Source organism: Muntiacus reevesi, chromosome 1, assembly GCF_963930625.1.
Source record: "Muntiacus reevesi chromosome 1, mMunRee1.1, whole genome shotgun sequence".
In the NCBI taxonomy this organism is placed as follows: domain Eukaryota; kingdom Metazoa; phylum Chordata; class Mammalia; order Artiodactyla; family Cervidae; genus Muntiacus; species Muntiacus reevesi.
Window position 1 is genome coordinate 79,197,571 of NC_089249.1, and position 19,434 is coordinate 79,217,004.

At 38.3% G+C, this 19,434-nt stretch overlaps 1 protein-coding gene across 1 annotated transcript in view; it reads left to right on the forward strand.

The window, feature by feature from the left end:
- NUP210L (nucleoporin 210 like) overlaps positions 1 to 19,434 on the forward strand; it is a 99,380-nt gene that overhangs the window by 52,658 nt on the left and 27,288 nt on the right. Inside the window, exons 15-21 of the mRNA XM_065903697.1 lie at positions 2,244 to 2,465; positions 3,556 to 3,729; positions 10,627 to 10,819; positions 14,807 to 14,895; positions 16,117 to 16,221; positions 17,325 to 17,426; positions 19,020 to 19,148. Of these exons, the coding sequence (XP_065759769.1) occupies positions 2,244 to 2,465; positions 3,556 to 3,729; positions 10,627 to 10,819; positions 14,807 to 14,895; positions 16,117 to 16,221; positions 17,325 to 17,426; positions 19,020 to 19,148 (1,014 nt within the window). The remainder of the gene's footprint in view (positions 1 to 2,243; positions 2,466 to 3,555; positions 3,730 to 10,626; positions 10,820 to 14,806; positions 14,896 to 16,116; positions 16,222 to 17,324; positions 17,427 to 19,019; positions 19,149 to 19,434) is intronic.

The window sequence follows — 19,434 nt, forward strand, 5'->3', positions numbered from 1 at the left end:
GTACACAGGCTTCTCATTGTGACGGCTTCTCTTGTAGAGCACAGGCTCTAGGTCCTCGGGATTCAGTGGTTGCTGCACATGAGCTCAGTAGTTGTGGCACATGGCCTTAGTTGCCCCATAGCACGTGGAATCTTCCCGGACCAGGGATTGAACCCGTGTCCTCTGCACTGGCAGGTAGATTCTTTTTTTTTTTTTTTTCCTTAAATATTATTTTATTAGTGGCAGGTAGATTCTTAACCACTGGACCACCAGGGAATTCCCCAGTCTGTATTAAACATACAGTCTGAGCATATTTCATTCATCCTCTTAGTGGCTGAATTATCCTTCTTGCCTAATTAAGTAAGAGTGCTTGGCTGCAGCTCATTGTCATTTTGTAAGATTTTATCTTAGTTTTTATCATTATCCTTACTCTAATTTTATATTTACTGAATGTCTCACAAATCAGATCTCCCCTAAATGAAAACTCTCCTTAAAAGAAGTAAGATGATTTTCTATTTCTACCTAGTGCTTTGGTCATATATCTTTTTTTTTTAGCTGCTGAAAAATATATGTATGTTTTACTTTTGTTATCAGTATTATGTTTTAGTACATGATATAGTTCTCAGTTTGTCCTTATGTATCAGTCCAATTCAGTTGATCTGATTAGTTTTAGACTATTATACATCTAGGAACAAGGAATAACTCCAGTTTTGCTTTCTCAGGGAAACTTTCTATGACACCTCTGACTATTTTAATTTCTTCTATTTGAGGTTTGTTTGGCACTCTCTGCTGTGCCTTCTTGTAACACTTATTATACTCTTTACCTACTTCAGATCTGTCTTTTCCAGACTATTAGCTTCACTGTGAGGCAGGGCTTTATTTTGGCTTTCTGTTGATATTACTATATCACCAGTAGGCCATCAATGAATACTTGTTGAATTGAATTATGTGTACATTTTCAAGAGAATACTGCCATTAGAGGAATTTTAATGTTAATAGTATTCAGTATATATGAATATGTGAATAATCAGTATATATGAATCATATATATATGATTGACTAGTTCAGAGAAGAAATACTAAAACATGGTTTGCTTACATTTTTGAAATGATTGCTTCAACTATATATTTCATTTTGCAACTTAGTCAGTGTTATAGACACTGTGTGCCATACAAAACTAACCTACACTTTGAGAATACTCCATTCCCCTAAAACCAGTTTCCTCATCTATAAGTAGAATACAATTCCTCTGTATACTGGAGTGAATAATACCTATCTTGACTACCTGAAGGTGAGAGTTCTTTGAGAAACAGATGAACTGTATAGATGTATTACATTCAGATTTTTATGGTGGGAATTCTTTGATACTTTAGTAAAATATCCACTTAAAATTCTTATACAGGGACTTCTTTGGTGGTCCGGTGGGTTGAGACTGCACCTGCCAATGCAGGGAACATGAGTTCAATCCCTAGACTGGGAAGATCCCATATGCTGCCAGGCAATTAAGCCTGTGTGTTGCAACTACCAAAGCCTGTGCACCTAGAGCCCATGCTCTGCAGCAAGAGAAGCCACTGCAATGAGAAGCCTGCACACTGCAGCCCAAAACAATAAATAAATAAAATTCTTATACAATATGACAGATGGTACCTAGACATTGTGATTATTTTACGGTGTATACAAGTATCAAATCATTATGTTGCACACCTGAAACAAGTATAATGTTGTATGCCAACTATACTTCAAGTTTTTAAAAAGAGAAAAAAGAAAAAGAAAATGTTTATGCAGTTATTTATTCAAATACCTTTTATGTGTACAACATCATACTAAATTGCACTGAGGAAGAGAGACCCTTTTAAAAATTTGGGGTATAAGATCTTCTCTTAAGAAGTTCATGTAACTAGAGAGTTAAGAAGAATTATCAGATGTATATTTATGAAGATTTGACACATTTAAATGGCATAAGAGAATAAGTATACAGATGAATGGTAGTGATAACTATTATAAGAGCTTAGAGGATACAGTAGTTGTGGTCTGGAATCATTAGACAAATTAATGGATAGGGTGACACATGAATTTGGTTGAATGATGGGTGGGATCCAAATTAGAACAGAGATTGAGAACCATTCCAAATAAGAGGCATGACATACATGTCTCCTAATTTGGGAATTAATTCTACTGTCTTTTACATGATAACCAGTTTTTCACTTTAGAAAACTGTTGAATTCTCTAACGAGTTAGGAATTAATTTCTTTAACTGTCGTCAGGCTCTGAACCCTGTGGAAGTGGCGTTGGTGACATGGCACTCTGTAAAGGAGATGATATTTGAAGGGGGCCCTCAGCCGTGGGTCCTGGAGCCCTCACGGTTCTTTCTGGAGCTGAGCGTGGAGAAGACAGAGAAAATTAGAATAACACAAGTCCGACTGCCAGCTAAAAGAAAACAGAATCAGTACATCTATCGGGTCCTGTGCCTGGATTTAGGGGAACAAGTAGGAAAATTATCTTTTTTAACATTTCTTTTAGCAACAATACACTAAGTCTTTCGTCCTTCTAGCCATCCCTTTTCAGATGCTAATGAATTTAGTTTATGGACTAGATAGGAAAATTCTAATTATTGACTAAGAGATTTGTTTTTTTAAACCTTCAGTTCAGTTCAGTCCCTCAGTCATGTCCGACTCTTTGCGACCCCGTGAATCGCAGCACGCCAGGCCTCCCTGTCCATCACCAGCTCCTGGAGTTTACTCAAACTTACGTCCATCGAGTCGGTGATGCCATCCAGTCATCTTTTAAACCTTACTATCCTTTAAATGTACCCAAAGGTTTTAGTTTGCTCATTTGAGAATTCTAAGAGTTCATTAACCAAATAGTTCAAGATCTTTTTGTAGCAGGGAGTTTATTTCAATCATTTTATCACTATAATTCAACTCCTTGTTGTATAGACTAGAAGATATATAGTTTTTCATCTCCAAAGAATGTGAGGTAGGGAAATTTTAAGTGTCATCTATGTTTATCAGTTTTGAAGAACCAGTTGGATCTTTGCTGATATGAGTAAATTAATATATTTCACTTTATTGGTTGAATTAGTTTTTATTATTTTTAGAGGTAGTGATGGCTTTGACCATAGCTACACCTTAATTCTATCAAGGCCAATAACAAAGGTTTTCAGATTGACCATGATTGAGTATGTAATGTATGACTATGAAGCATAGCCTAGCTAACCAATCCTCAGGGAATCCATATATGATTTTAACTTAATAAGAACTGTGTTATATTCAAATGAGGTTCATTTTAATATCTCTAGTGAACTCTACTGTATAATATGACTAGCTACTAGTGATTTCAAGCCTAGTTACCCCCTTTTGAAGCTCTCTAACTTTTTGTTTTTACATCCTGTTATTCATTAGTATTTACATCAGAAATGAGTTGAAACACAAATTAATTTCTACCAACTGGTAACAAAGATTTGCTGAAGGAAAAGACTGAAGTAATTGGTCAGTTAGATTTTTTTTAATGTTTCCTTTGTTTCTGTGATATCAAGTGTCTACCTGCAATTACCTCTTGCCCTTGTGTTTTCTTAAGATCCTGACATTTCAAATTGGAAATCATCCAGGTGTCCTGAACCCTAGTCCAGCTGTAGAGGTTGTGCAGGTACGCTTCATATGTGCCCACCCTGCCAGCATGTCTATAACTCCAGTATATAAGGTGCCAGCTGGTGCCCAACCATGTCCTCTGCCACAGCACAACAAACAACTGGTAAGTATGGTGTTTTCGACTAACGTGCCCTTTGTCTCCCATGCTTTGAGATAAATGGTCGGAAATACAGCTTTTGTCTTATTGAATTTAAGGAAACTCTTTTATTTGTTATACAATCTCTGATAGTGTCTGAGAAGTGGTTATAGTTGGCTATACTTAGTGACACTTTGAAGGCAATGGCACCCAACTCCAGTACTCTTGCCTGGAAAATCCCATGGACGGAGGAGCCTGGTAGGCTGCAGCCCATGGGGTCGCTAAGAGTCAGAGAGGACTGAGCGACTTCACTTTCACTTTTCACTTTCATGCATTGGAGAAGGAAATGGCAACCCATTCCAGTGTTCTTGCCTTGAGAACCCCAGGGATGGGGGAGCCTGGTGGGCTTCCGTCTATGGGGTCGCACAGAGTTGGACACGACTGAAGCGACTTAGCAGCAGTGACACTTAGTGACTTTGCTTATTGTACTTAGGTGCATGCTTGCGAACTAAGTCACCTCAGTCTTGTTTGACTCTTTGTGATCCTATGGACTGTAGCCTGCCAGGCACTTCTGTCCATGGGATTCTCCAGGCAAGAATACTGGGGTGGGTTGCCATGCCCTCCTCCAGGGGATCTTCCCAACCCAGGGATGGAACCCACATCTCTTTTGTCTCCTGTATGGGCAGTCAGGTTCTTTACCATTAGCACCACCTTATGATGACAGACAATTGAGAACTCTAAATAACTACCAAATTGTTTTGCTAGTATCCTTCCCTACTAAACCTTTTATTAGCATTATCAGTAACATATAGAATTCACCTCTACTCCAAACTGATATGAAAAATAGTGATAACCAATAACGTAGCTAAAAGCTAGGCAACAGGGATTGAGGAATAAATGAGTTATCTAACCTAGAAAATAGAACATTAGAAAGTGAAAGTGAGTGTTAGTCCCACAGTAATATCTGACTCTGTGACCCCATGGACTGTAGCCTACCAGGCATCTTTGTCTATGGAATTCTCCAGGCAAGATTACTAGAGTGGGTTGCCATTTCCTTCTTCAGGGGATCTTTCCAACTCAGGGATTGAACCCAAGTCTCCCGCATTGTGGGCAGATTCTCTACTGTCTGAGCCACCAGGGAAGCCCAAGCTATACACTAAATGAGGTTAACTATGATTTCAAGCATAGGAGAAAATGTCATTTCTGAGATTTTGCAGAACAGAACAATCCATTGATTATTCCCATTTTACAGTTGAAGAAACTAAGGATCCTAAAAGTTGAGTGATTTCCCCAAGGTCATAAAGCTAGAAAGTAGCATCTTATGTCTAATTCCAAAGCACATTATTAACTTTTTTTTGCTACACTGCCTTTTCATTGTAAAAGAACATGAGATGTTGCAGGTTAGAAACTCATTTTTTTTTTTCAGAACCAAATTCAACATTAAATACTATTATTTGAACTTTATAAATTATTCACTTTTTAAAAAAGCACTTGGACTTCCCTGATGGTCCACTAGCTAAGACTCCAAGATCCCAATGCAGGAGATTCTGATCAGTGTGTAATCTATTTATAATTAGCATAGTTACCAATCAGGTTGGATTTATAGCTACCATTTTACCATTTATCTTATGCTTTTTTTTTGTTTTTCTATTCTTCCATTTCTTCCTTTTTTGTGTTAAGTAGATATTTTATAGTGTATCATTTTAATCCTCTTGTCCTTTCATTTACTATATTATTTTAAGTTATTTTGTTAGTTATTGCCCTAGGGATTACAATTAACATGTTAACTTTTAACAAACTAGTTTGGAATAATATCAACTTAATTCAATAATGGTTGAAACCTATTATTTCTGTAAAGCCCTATTTCCTTTCCCCTTCTTTGAGCTGTTATTGTCATATATCTTTTTATGTGTATGCTCATCAGTCATAATTATTGCTTTATGCATTTGTGTTTTAAATAAGATAGAAAAATAATTACAAGCAAAAGTATATTTATACTGTTCTGTATATTTACCTATGTAGTTATTGTTACTAAACTCTTATTTCTTCACAGGGATTCAAGTTACTGTCCAGTGACCTTTCATTTTATCCAGAAGGACTCATTTTAGTATTTCTTGTAGGGCAGGTCTACTAGCAACAAATTCCCTCTATTTTTGTTAGATCTTGGGCTTCCCTGGTGGCCCAGTAGTAAAGAAACAGCCTACCAATGCAGGAAACACAGGTTTGATCCCTGATCTGGGAAGATCCCATGTGCCATGGAGCAGCTAAGCCCGTGCTCCTTAACTATTAATCCTGTGCTCTAGAACTTAGTAGCCACAACAACTGAAGGTGGGTCCCATGCTCGGCAACAAGAGAAGCCACTGCAATGAGAAGCCCCGGCACCACAACTAGAGAGTATTCCCACTTGCCACAACGAGAGAAAAGCCTGCACAGCAACAAAGACCCAGAACGGCCTAAATAAATAAATAAATACAATTATTTTTTTAAAAAAGAATCCGCCTGCAATGCAGGAGATGTGGGTTTGATCAAGGAGTCGGAAAGATCCCCTGGAGAAGGAAATGGCAAGCCACTCCAGTATTCTTCTCTGGAGAACCCCGTTCAAAGAGGAGCCTGGTGGGTCCCAGTCCCTGGGGTCACAGAGAGTTGGACATGACTAAAGCGTGAGCACACATGCAAGAATGTCTTAATTTCTCCTTCATTTTGAAGGATTATTGTCCTCAATATAGAATTCTTGATTGGCAGTCTTATTCTTTCATCACTGGTTTCTGTGATTTCTGATGAGAAATTAGCTGTTAATCTCATGGAGGATCCCTTATAAATGATAAGTTCCTTCCTCTGTTTAATAATTCTGTCTTTCTCTTTGACCTTGGATGGTCTGATTACGACATGTCTAAATGCAAATTTCTTTGATTTATACTCAGGGTTCTTTGAGATTCTTGGGTGTTTAGAGTAGGTGTTTTACATCAAATTTGGGAAGTCCTTAGCCATTATTTCTTCAAATATTCCTCCTTCCTTTTTTCCCCTCTCTCTTCTAAGACTTCCATTTTGCATATATTCACACTCTTGATGGTTTTCCATGGGTCTCTGATGCTTCCGTTTTCTTCATTCTTTTTTCTTTTCATCAGCCTAGTTTAAAAAAAATGCCCTTTTCATTATAGGGGACTGGAATGCAAAAGTAAGAAGTCAAGAAATACCTGGAGTAACAGGCAAATTTGGCCTTGGAGCACAGAACGAAGCAGGGCAAAGGCTAATAGAGTTTTGCCAAGAGAACCCACTGGTCATAGCAAACACCCTCTTCCCACAACATAAGAGAACACTACACACACACATCACCAGATGGTCAATACCTAATCAGATTGATTATATTCTTTGCAGCCAAAGATGGAGAAGTTCTATACAGTCAGCAAAAACAAGACCGGGAGCTGATTGTAGCACCATGAACTCCTTATTGCCAAATTCAGACTTAACTTGAAGAAAGTAGGGAAAACCACTAGACCATTCAGGTATGACCTAAATCAACTCCCTTATGATTGTACAGTGGAAGTGACAAACATATTGAAGGGATTAGATCTGATAGAGTACCTGAAGAACTACGGATGGAGGTCCATGAAATTGTACAGGAGGCAGGGATCAAGACCATCCCCAAGAAAAAGAAATGCAAAAAGGCACAATGGTTGTCTGAGGAGGCCTTACAAATAGCTGTGAATAGAAGAAAAGCCAAAAGCAAAGGAGAAAAGGAAAGATATACCTATTTGAATGCAGAGTTCCAAAGAACAGAAAGGAGAGATAAGAAAGCCTTCTTCAGTGATCAATGCAAAGAAATAGAGGAAAACAACAGAATGGGAAAGACTAGAGATCTCTTCAAGAAAATTAGAGACCAAGGGAACATTTCCTGCAAAAATGGCCACAATAAAGGACAGAAATGGCATAGACCTAACAGAAGCTGAAGATATTAAGAAGAGGTGGCAAGAATACAGAGAAGAACTATACAAAAAATATCTTCATAACCCAGATAATCATGATGGTGTGATCATCAACCTAGAGCAAAACATCCTGGAATGTGAAGTCAAGTGGGCTTTAGGATGCATCACTACGAACAAAGTTAGTGCAAGTGATGAAATTCCAGTTGAGCTATTTCAAATCCTAAAAGATGCTGTGAAAGTGCTGCACTCAATATGCCAGCAAATTTGGAAAACTCAGCAGTGGCCACAGGACTAGAAAAGGTCAGTTTTCATTCCAATCCCAAAGAAAGGCAATGCCAAAGAATGCTCAAACTATTGCACAATTGCACTCATCTCACATACTAGTAAAGTAATGCTCAAAATTCTCCAAGCCAGGCTTCAATAGGACGTGAACCATGAACTTCCAGATGTTCAAGCTGGATTTAGAAAAGGCAGAGGAACCAGAGATCAAATTGCCAACATTTGTTGGATCATCAAAAAAGCACGAGAGTTCCAGAAAAACATCTACTTCTGCTTTATTGACTATGCCAAAGTATTTGACTGTGTGACCACAACAAACTCTGGAAAATTCTTAAGGAGATGGGAATACCAGACCACCTGACCTGCCTCTTGAGAAACCTACATGCAGATCAGGAAACAACAGTTAGAACTGGACATGGAACAACAGACTGGTTCCAGATAGGGAAGGGAGTATGTCAAGGCTATATATTGTTATCCTGCTTATTTAACTTATATGAAGAGTACATCGTGAGAAACGCTGGGCTGGATGAAACACAAACTGGAATCAAGATTGCCGGGAAAAATATCAGTAACCTCAGATATGCAGAGGATTTCCCTGGTGGCTCAGATGGTAAAGCATCTGCCTACAATGTAGGAGACCAGGGTTTGATCCCTGGGTTGGGAAGATCCTCTGGAGGAGGAAATGGCAACCCACTCCAGTACTCTTGCCTGGAAAATCCCATGGACAGAGGAGCCTGGTAGGCTACAGTCCATGGGGTCGCAAAGAGTCGGACATGACTGAGCAACTAAACTTTTTAAACTTTCAGATATGCAGATGATACTACCCTTATGGCAGAAAGTGAAGAAGAACTAAAGAGCCTCTTGATGAAAGTGAGAGAGAAGAGTGAAAAAGTTGGCTTAAAACTCAACATTCAGAAAACTAAGATCATGGCATCTGGTCCCATCACTTCATGGCAAATAGATGGGGAAGCAGTGGAAGCAGTGAGAGACTTTATTTTGGGGGGCTCCAAAATCACTGCAGATGGTGACTGCAGCCATGAAATTAAAAGATGCTTGCTCCTTGGAAGAAAAGTTATGACCATGCTAGATAGCATATTAAAAAGCCAAGACATTACTTTACCAACAAAAGTCCACCTAGTCAAAACTATGGTTTTTCCAGTAGTCATGTATGGATGTGAGAGTTGGACTACAATGAAAGCTCAGTGCCGAAGAAGTGATGGAGAAGACTCTTGAGAGTCCTTTGGACTGCAAGGAGATCCAACCAATCCATCCTAAAGGAAGTCAGTCCTGAATATTCATTGGAAGAACTGATGTTGAAGCTGCAACTCAAATACTTTGGCCACCTGATGCGAAGAACTGACTCATTGGAAATGACCCTGATGCTGGGAAAGATTGAAGGCAGGACGAGAAGGGGATGACAGAGGATGAGATGGTTGGATGGCATCACCGACTCGATGGGCATGAGTTTGAGTAAACTCCGGGAGTTGTCGATGGACAGGGATGCCTGTTGTGCTGCAGTCCATGGGGTCACAAAGAGTTGGACATGACTGAGCAACTGAACTGAACTAATCTTCAAGTGTTCTGATATTTTCTTCTGCCTATTCTTATCTGCTGTTGAGTTCATCTAGTAAAATTTTCAATTATTATAATTTTCAAATTAGAATTCCTTTATGTTTCTGTTTTATAATTTCTCTCTCTTTACTAATATCTTATATATGATGATACATCTTATTTATGCTTTCCTTTAGTTATTTAAACATGGGCTTCTTTAGTTCTTTGAACAAAACAGTTGATTAAAAGCCTTCATCTAGTAAGTCCAATGTCTGGGCATCCTCAGGGACAGTTTCTATTGACTGCTTTTTTCCTTTTTCCTGTGTATGGATTCTACTTTCTTGTTTCTTTGCATTTGTGATAATTTTTAATTGAAAACTCAACATTTAAAATAACATGATGTAGCAACTCTGAAATCCGATTCTTCCACTAATTAGGTTTTGTGATGCTGGTTTTCATTGTTGTTTGCAGTGGCTGTTTATTTAGTGACTTTCTTGCAGTAGTTCTGTAATGTGTTATTCTCTGTCCTCTTTGTCAGCTTTGTGGACATAAATTTCCTTAAATCTATGTCTATGTGGATATAGATTCCCTTAAATTTTTGTTGGAATTATGTTAAATTCATATATAAACTCAGAACAACTGAAATTTTTATGATGTTGAGTCACCCTGGTCATCCTGTCCAAGAGCATATGAATATCAAAATCAAATTTACATAAAAAATTTTAAACAGGTATAAAAGACATTTGGGGGGCATTTGGGAAAATTGAAATATTGACTGTATAATACATAACATTGAATTAAGGTTAATATTGTTATTATAATACATAATACATAACATAGTTTTTGCTACTCATTCTTAAGAAATGCATGCCTAGGTAGTTAGGGGTAAAGTGCCATGATACCTACATCATTTGGCAAAAAAAAAAAAAAAAAAGACACACACCCACACAAATACACTCTCACAGGGAGTGTAAAAGTAGAGGGAGAGATAGAGAAAACAAATGGTGAATTGGGGTGAGGTATATATAGGTATTCATTATACCATTCTTTTAACATATCTGTACCTTTGAAAACTGTCAAAAAATGTTGGGAGAAAACATGATCTTCAGGAATATCTTGCCACCTCTTGAGCTATTGTTTTTTTCTTTTCTTACTTTTTATTTTCATATAGATTCCTGTATCAAGCCTGAGAGATACAGTCCTAGAACTGGCAGTGTTTGATCAACACAGGAGAAAGTTTGATAATTTCAGTTCACTAATGCTAGAATGGAAATCTTTAAATGAAACACTAGCTCATTTTGAAAATTATAATTCAGTGGAGATGATTGCAAAGGATGATGGCAGTGGGCAGACCCGGCTACATGGTACTGTAAACATTTATGAATCTTTTTGTATACATACTAAATGGTTATACACTAAGTATTTCCTTGTGCATGAGAGTTTATTTATCCTATCTCACCTTTCATCTTCAATCTTTGTATTTTTTAGAAAACATAAAGGTAAATTCCCTTGTTTGCAAAGTTAGGGTCTAGAGTCCAACATTCCTCACAAGAACACAAAACTAAATTAATTTTTAAATGGACTAGTTGCCTATTATTTGCCTAAAACTTTGGAAATAGTATTCAGTTGTTAGCCAGTGCTTATTGAGTGACTTCTACATGTAAGGCCCTCTGCTTGGAGGTTTAATGATAAATGAGACACTCACAGCCTCTGCCCTCATAGACTTACAGTCCAGTTGGGAACACCAGACTTTAAACATTACAATTGTGTTAAATGTTCTGAAGTGAAAGTGTGGGGTGCATTTATAACAGAAGAACCTAACCTAGTTTATTTAGATCAAAGAAGGCTGCCCTGAGAAAGTAACATTTACTCTGGTAAGGCAGAAAGAAGAAATAGAATGAACTAGATAAGTTGAGTGAGACTTACTTAGAGAGCAAGAGGCACAAGATGAAATTCTAAGAGGGCAAAAAGCCCTCATGGACAGTCACTCATCAAGCCTCTGATGGTATCACATTTGCTGAGGTTCTGTTCTCCAAAGCAAGTCACCTGGCCAAAACCAGAGGCTTGGTGGGCCAGGACTACTCAAGAGCATGGATACCACTGCAAGCCATTAATATAACAATCTGAGTGCATGCTCAGTTGCTTCAGTCAGGTCCGACTCTGCTACCCCATGGACTGTAGCCCTCTAGGTGCCTCTGTCTATGGGATTCTCCTGGCAAGAATACTAGAGTGGGTTGCCATGCCTTCCTCTAGGGAATCTTCCCAACCCAGGGATCAGACCCACTTCTGCATTGGAGGCGGATTCTTTACCACTGAGCCACCAGGGAAGCCCAATATAACAATCTACCACAAATTAACCCCAAAAGTGAAGAAGAAAATGGTTAGAAGGGTAATTTTAGGTTTCTGGTGTGAACATTTGATAATCATTTTTTTAAAAAGATTTATTTATTTTTTGGCTGTGGTGGGTATTCGTTGCTGCACACAGGCTTTCTCTCTAGTTGCAGCCAGCAGGGGCTATTCTTGGAACATGCGGGCTTCTCATTGCAGTGGCTTTTTTGTTGTTGCAAAGCACAGGCTTTAGGCACACAGGCTTCAGTGGTTGCAGTGCATGGACTCAGTAGTTGCAGCTCACGGGCTCCAGAATGCTGGCTCAGTACTTGTGGCACACGGGCTTAGTAGTTCCACAGCATATGGGATCTTCCTGGACCAGGGATCAAACTGATGTCCCTGGCATTGCAGGGTGCATTCTTAACCACTGGACCACCAAGGAAGCCCACCATTCATTTTTTTAACTTTGAATTTTATATTGGAGCATAGTTGATTAACAATGTTGTGTTAGTTTTCAGGTGTACAACAAAGTGATTCAGTTATACATGTACATGTATCTATTCTTTTTCAAATTCTTTTCCCATTTAGGTAACCGTTCAATTGAGTAAGAAACACCAGAGAGGAACTTCCCTGGTGGTAGTTAAGAATCCACCTGCCAGTACAGGGGACACAAGTTTGATCCCTGATTCTGGAAAATCCAACATGCCACGGGGCAAACAAGCCCGTGTGACGAGACTCCTGAATCCATGCCTAGACCCCATACTTCACAACACGCATCACAACAAAGAGTAGACCCAACTCGCCACAACTAGAGAAAGCCTGCTCACAGCAACAAAGACCCAGCACGGCCAAAAATAAAAAATAAAAAGAAACATTAGAGAAATAAGATTTAACCTTTTCCTTACCCTCCAGGAGTTTATAAATGAAAGTGAAGTCGTTCAGTAGTGTCCGACTCTTTGCTACATGGACTACCTCTGTCCATGGGATTTTCCAGGCAAGGGTACTGAAGTGCATTGCCATTTCCTTCTCCAGGAGATCTTCCAGATGCAGGGATAGAACCCAGGTCTCCCACATTGCAGGCAGACCCTTTGCCCTCTGAACCACCAGGGAAGAAGCTCCCTCCACCAGGGAGTTTATACTCAGGACCAATTTAAGGGCTTAACTACAGACTATAACATAGTACTAATATGTATATGATACTAAACATTAAAATACCAATAATATGATACAGTTAATGTAAAAAGTGGTAGGGAAGAAAGAGATGCTTGTTATACCCTGTAATGATGAATCACCAAATACCATCCATTTTATTTTCTAAATGTTTTTTTGGTTTTATCCCTTCCTCTCTAACTTCATCACTAATATCCTCGTAACCTCTATCGTACATCACCATAGTAGCCTCCTAACTGATCTCGGCGTGTCTCTCCTACTGTCTAATCCATCCTGCATACTACTGTCCAGAATGATCCTTCTAAAGTATAAATGCAAAACTCTGTCTTAAAATTCTTTTTAAAATAATTTGTCTACTAATTTATTGAGCTCTTATGACATGCCAGATACTACATTAAATACTTTATATACTTTTTTATTTTTATCTTTTATTTTTTTATTTATTTGTTTTTGTTTTTTTTGGCTACACTGGGTCTTAGTTGTGGCGGCTGGGCTTTCTCTAGTTCCGGCACGAGGGGAGCTTCTCTTGTGGAGCATGGGCTCTAGAGTGGCAGGCTCAGTATTGTGGCTCCTGGGCCACAACAGGGATAATATGTCAGTCTCCTGTAACTGCAATGAGGATAACAAGAGAGAATGTATATATCAGACTTCCCATATTATCCCTGTTTAGTAAGTTTACTCACTCATTAAACATTTATTGAGTTTTTATTATATTCTAGACTGAGTTTTAGGCCCTGAGATCATAACAATAAACAGATGAAGCCGCAAGTTCTCTGATATCATAGCCTATAGTATACTCTTAATTATTGACTGTACTGTTATCAGTGTTGTCACAGTGTCTTTCTGGATAAGTTCATGCAGCTTAACATACCAACCCATACCTGCTTCTTTGGCTTCACCTCTTATTACCACTCACATGTTTCTACATTTTTCTCAAACTCAGTGACTTTAGATCCTTAACCATGACAAGCCTTGTGATTCCTCTTTCCTTTGCATAAGTTCCTTCTTTGTGCTCTTATATATTCTGTATTATGTGCTTTGTACATACTTCTATATTGTAGTGTATTGGTTGGTTTACCTCTCAGCCACCTTCCTAAGCTGTGGGTTTCTCTGAAGGTAAGAACAGTGTTGTCTTCATCTCTGTATCCTAATTACTGCCATAGTACCTAACATATAGTAGACCCTTAATAAATCTTTGTTTTGAATGAATAAATGTAAGATCATGAGAAAATGTTCTGCAGGTTTATGCATGATCATCATGTGTTGAGAATATAATAAGAATTGGCCTCAGTAAAGTGGCAGATTCATGTTAATTAAATTGAAAAGAATAAAGGAGTAAAACAATGTCAGATTATAGATGGCTTCAAACACCAGTTTAAGGAGTTTGAATTGCTCTAATAAGGGCTAGTTAGCCATTTAAAATTTTTGAGTAAGGGACTGACATAACAATTACATATACATAACAGTTTAGAAGCTTAAAAAGTCCCAAAGAACTTTCTCTTTATTTCTCACTTCTATTTTTAAATCAAAAAAAAATTTCCCCATACACTACTGTCAGCTTATTTTTGGACTCACAAACCATTAGAACTGGAAAGAATTTTAGATTTTTGCCTATCAATCTCCCATTTAATAAAAGAACTGAGAAATAAACATTGCCCAAGGTCAGCAAAGTCAGCACAAAACCCCAGTTTTCTGTTTCTTTTATATTTCCCTAATCACTGTGTGTGTGTGATTTTTTTTTTCCTCCCTCCAATAAAACACCACTTGGAAAAAATTATGGTAGAGTTTGGTTTTCTGGGGACCCTTTTGTATTTTACATGTTTCTCACAGGGTATTTTTCTGCATGTCTCCAGGTCATCAGATCCTTAAAGTACGTCAGATAAAAGGGACTGTACTCATTGGAGTTAATTTTGTGGGTTATTCAGAGAAGAAAAGTCCAAAGGTAAGTGGAGACTGTTATATGAAAAATATTAATTAACTGAAATTTAAGGCTCCTTCAGTTCAGTTCAGTTCAGTCGCTCAGTCGTGTCCGATTCTTTGTGACCCCGTGAATCGCAGCACACCAGACCTCCCTGTCCATCACCAGCTCCTGGAGTTTACTCAAACTCATGCCCATCGAGTCGGTGATGCCATCTAACCATCTCATCCTCTGTCGTCCCCTTCTCCTCCTGCCCTCAATCCGTCCCAGCATCAGGGTCTTTTCCAATGAGTCAACTCTTCACATGAGGTGGCCAAAGTAATGGAGTTTCAGCTTTAGCATCAGTCCTTCCAATGAACACCCAGGACTGATCTCCTTTAGGATGGACTGGTTGGCTCTCCTTGCAGTCCAAGGGACTCTCAAGAGTCTTCTCCAACACCACAGTTCAAAAGCATCAATTTTTCGGTGCTCAGCTTTCTTCACAGTCCAACTCTCACATTCATACATGACCATTGGAAAAACCAAAGCCTTGACCAGACTGACCTTTGTTGGCAAAGTAATATCTCTGCTTTTTAATATGCTATCTAGGTTAGTCATAACTTTCCTTCCAAGGAGTGTCTTTTAACTCCATGGCTGCAATCACCATCTGCAGTCATTTTGGAGCCCCCAAAAATAAAGTCTGACACTGTTTCCACTGTCTCCCCATCTATTTTCCATGAAGTGATGGGAAGAGATGCCATGATCTTAGTTTTCAGAATGTTGAGCTTTAAGCCAACTTTTTCACTCTCCTCTTTCACATTCATCAAGAGGTTTTTTAGTTCATCTTCACTTTCTGCCGTAACGGTGGTGTCATCTGCATATCTGAGGTTATTGATATTTCTCCCGGCAATCTTGATTCCAGCTTGTGCTTCTTCCAGCCCAGTGTTTCTCATGATGTACTCTGCATATAAGTTAAATAAGCAGGGTGACAATATACAGCCTTGATGTACTTCTTTTCCTATATGGAACCAGTCTGTTGTTCCATGTCCAGTTCTAACTGTTGCTTCCTGACCTGCATACAGGTTTCTCAAGAGGCAGGTCAGGTGGTCTGGTATAGTCTGTAAATATAGCTGATGTAAATCTGAGCATCATGCACCTTTATGATTGTGCTATCTATGGTGCTTGAAAGAGTACTGGACTCTTCACTCCCTGAGACAAGGAATTAACAGTTGGTATTGACCATCATGGTTCTTCCTACATCTCTAGGAACTTTCCAACTTGCCCAGATCTGCGGCTGTGGAGCTGCTCCTGGTAGATGATGTAACAGTATTGCCTGAGAATGCCACCATCTATAACCACCCTGATGTGAAGGTAGGAGCTGTATGGTTCTAGCTAAATGGAATCATGTTGGAGGGGAGAGTTCTAGGTTATTAAAATTAACAGTATAAATATAAAAAAGCTCACTTATGTGTTAAAAATCACTGATACATATATAATGTATATATAATAATTATCCTTAGCACTAATACTTTAATAATTATGTTTGGTCTTTGGTCTATTGATTTTAATCTTTTATTTATTTTTTAAATAAAAAGTTTTATTGGAGAAAAATAGAACCACCACATACACAGGGAAAAGAGCACAAAAATTCAACTGATACAGAACTGAAAGTCACAACTACCCAATGTTGTTTGCGATTACTCTTCAATTTCTTAAATGGCTTCCCTCAATTTTTACATAGTCTTGCCAATTTTTTTCAGCTGAAATTGCATCAAGTTTTCAAAAAATTAAGAGCCTCAGCGAAGGGACCAGCTTTTAAGATAACAAAGGTGACACCAAGTCTCCTAATAGGACCAATTCTACCAAAAAATTCCTGAAGCACGTAACTACTAAGTCTGGTAGAACAGTAGCTCAGAGACCATCAGGGATTAGTTAGAACACTGACTCAGATGGTCCAGTATGCAGAGAGGGCAAACAAAAAAGTTGCATTTCCCTGTCAGATGAGTTCACGTAAGAAAACCAAGGAGGTGCTAAGAAAATACAGGCAATGGCTGCTCAAAATAATTAAGAAGGCATCCTAAATACCACATATTATTAGACAACAGTGTGTAAAGTGATGCAATTAGAAAACAGGCAACTTAAAAAAAATATGGTCACAGGTCTTTGAGAACTCAAGAAAACAATCAATAGCAAACACAAGAGCCGAAAGTCTTCTCAGCTGAGGGTTGAAAGTGAAAGTGAAAGTGAAGTTACTCAATCGTATCCAACTCTTTGCGACCCCGTGGACTATAGCCCACCAGGCTCCTCCGTCCATGGGATTCTCCAGGCAAGAATACTGGAGTGGGTTGCCATTTCCTTCTCCAGATTTTAATCTTTTAATGTCATACTCTTTCTCAGGTAAGTAGAAATTGCTTTCTTTGAAATATTTATAATCCAAAGGGAATGGAATATTATTTGTCTTGATTTTTCCATAGGAAATATTTAGCCTTGTGGAAGGATCTGGTTATTTTTTAGTCAACAGTAGTGAGCAAGATATTGTCACCATCACTTACCTGGAAGGAGAAAGCTCTGTCCAGGTGAGTTCTAGAAATATCCTCAGATTGATGGTCTCAGGTCAAAGCTCATTCTTAGGAGAATGATTGAAAAAATTTTATTGGGCATTTCAAACTTGTTACAAGGAATAACATTTGTGTCTTTTTCTTTTTTTTAACCTAGGTAGATTCTTTAAAAAATGAGTTGTGTTTTTTTTTTTGTTTTGTTTTTTTGTAACTACCTATAGAAGTAAATGGCAACCCACTCCAGTATTCTTGCCTGGAGAATCCCATTGCCAGAGGAGCCTGGTGGGCTACAGTCCATGGGGTTGCGAAGAGTTGGACACGACTTAGTGACTTAGCATAGCATATAATATGGGAAAATTTTTGGTTCTGATTGAATGGAAACAGTGTAGGAGACATCCAACTATAAGACTTCCATTAAAACAAGGTTCAGAAAGAGAAAAACAAGTATCATATATTAATGCATATACATGGGAATTTAGAAAAATGGTTCTGATGAACAGAACCATTCTGTGGACAAAGTCGGGGAAGGTGAGGGTGGGACAAATTGAGAAAGTAACATTGACATATATACACAATCATGTGTAAAAAAGATACTTAGTGGGAAGTTACTAAATGACACAGAGTCCAGCTTGGAACTCTGTGATGATGTAGAGGGGTGGGTGGCGGGAGGGGAGGGCAACTCAGGAGGGAAGGGATATATAGATATATATGTATGAAATTATGAGCGATACACATTGTTGTACAGCAGAAACCAACACAAAATTGTAAAGTGATTGTCCACCAATTAAAAAATAAATAAAAATTTTAAAAAGAATGTTAATTTTTATAAATTTCAAAGCATAGAACTGTGTGCATAGTTAAATATACTATTGACTTTATAGCCTGAGTATATGGTGTTTTCAGCCAGACATGGCAACTCAAAATGTTAATCTGACTCCATAGTCAATATGCCAAGGGATTTTCTTTTAGTTGACTTGCAGTAATAAAAAGTGTACCTTAAATTAACATATGTATTTATTTCCTTCAAAGAGCTCAAAGGAATTTAAATTACTGTAGTCATAATGTTGCTTTTTAAAAGGGGAGATTGAGGCCCTGTGTGCCAGCAAAGGATGTAAAACCATCCTGATGTGCAGGAGCCGTACGTAGCACAAGAAGGAAAAACGAAGCATCGATCCACCCCTGTGCTCTCTCTCCCTACTCGTGATTGCGGTGTAAATGTACCTGGTTTTCTTCCTGAATCGTTTCCCTGTTCAGAATTTAAAAACTGGATATGTTGGATTCTGCTTGAAATCAATCAATTTAAACTCTGCTCTTTAAAATAAATAAATAAATAAATAAACTCTGCTGTTTATCAGTTAATAAATATTTGTTAAGGGTACATATTTTGCCACAAACTGAAGCATCACTTTAAGGGGACATATTATGCTGAAACTTATGCCATGTATGCCTGAACTTAGGCAATATATGCCTGAAACTTATAATGTGACTTCTCAGAGTTTCTATCACAAAGAAAATAAGATACTGTATTTTCTACTTTGGATGGAAATAATTGCTCTGATTATGCTTGAAGCATGTTTACTTCTTTATCCAGCTGCAATCTTTTCCCTCTAGTTAGTTCCATTACATCCAGGAATTCTCACCTTGGAAGTCTATGATCTGTGTTTGGCGTTCTTGGGCCCAGCAATGGCTCACCTAAGGGTGTCAGACATACAAGAGCTGGAGCTTGATCTGATTGATAAGGTGAGAAATGTTTGCTTTATCTCTTAAGGGAAGCAGGTGTCTTTCTCACTCACTAGCGTCACTTAAGATAGTCTGTGCTCAGCTACTGTGTGTATTTGCCAGGCCCTTTGATAATGTTAATGGAAATACCTGCCCTTAAAGAACACCATTCCAACATTAATCATGATGAAGATAGAGTGTTAAAGAACAGCTTAAAAGAATACACATAGATTACACTTACTTGCTCAAAGGCTGATCAAGAACATCTAGCATGAACCAAAGGGCCTGCCACCTCTGCGTTAAACTG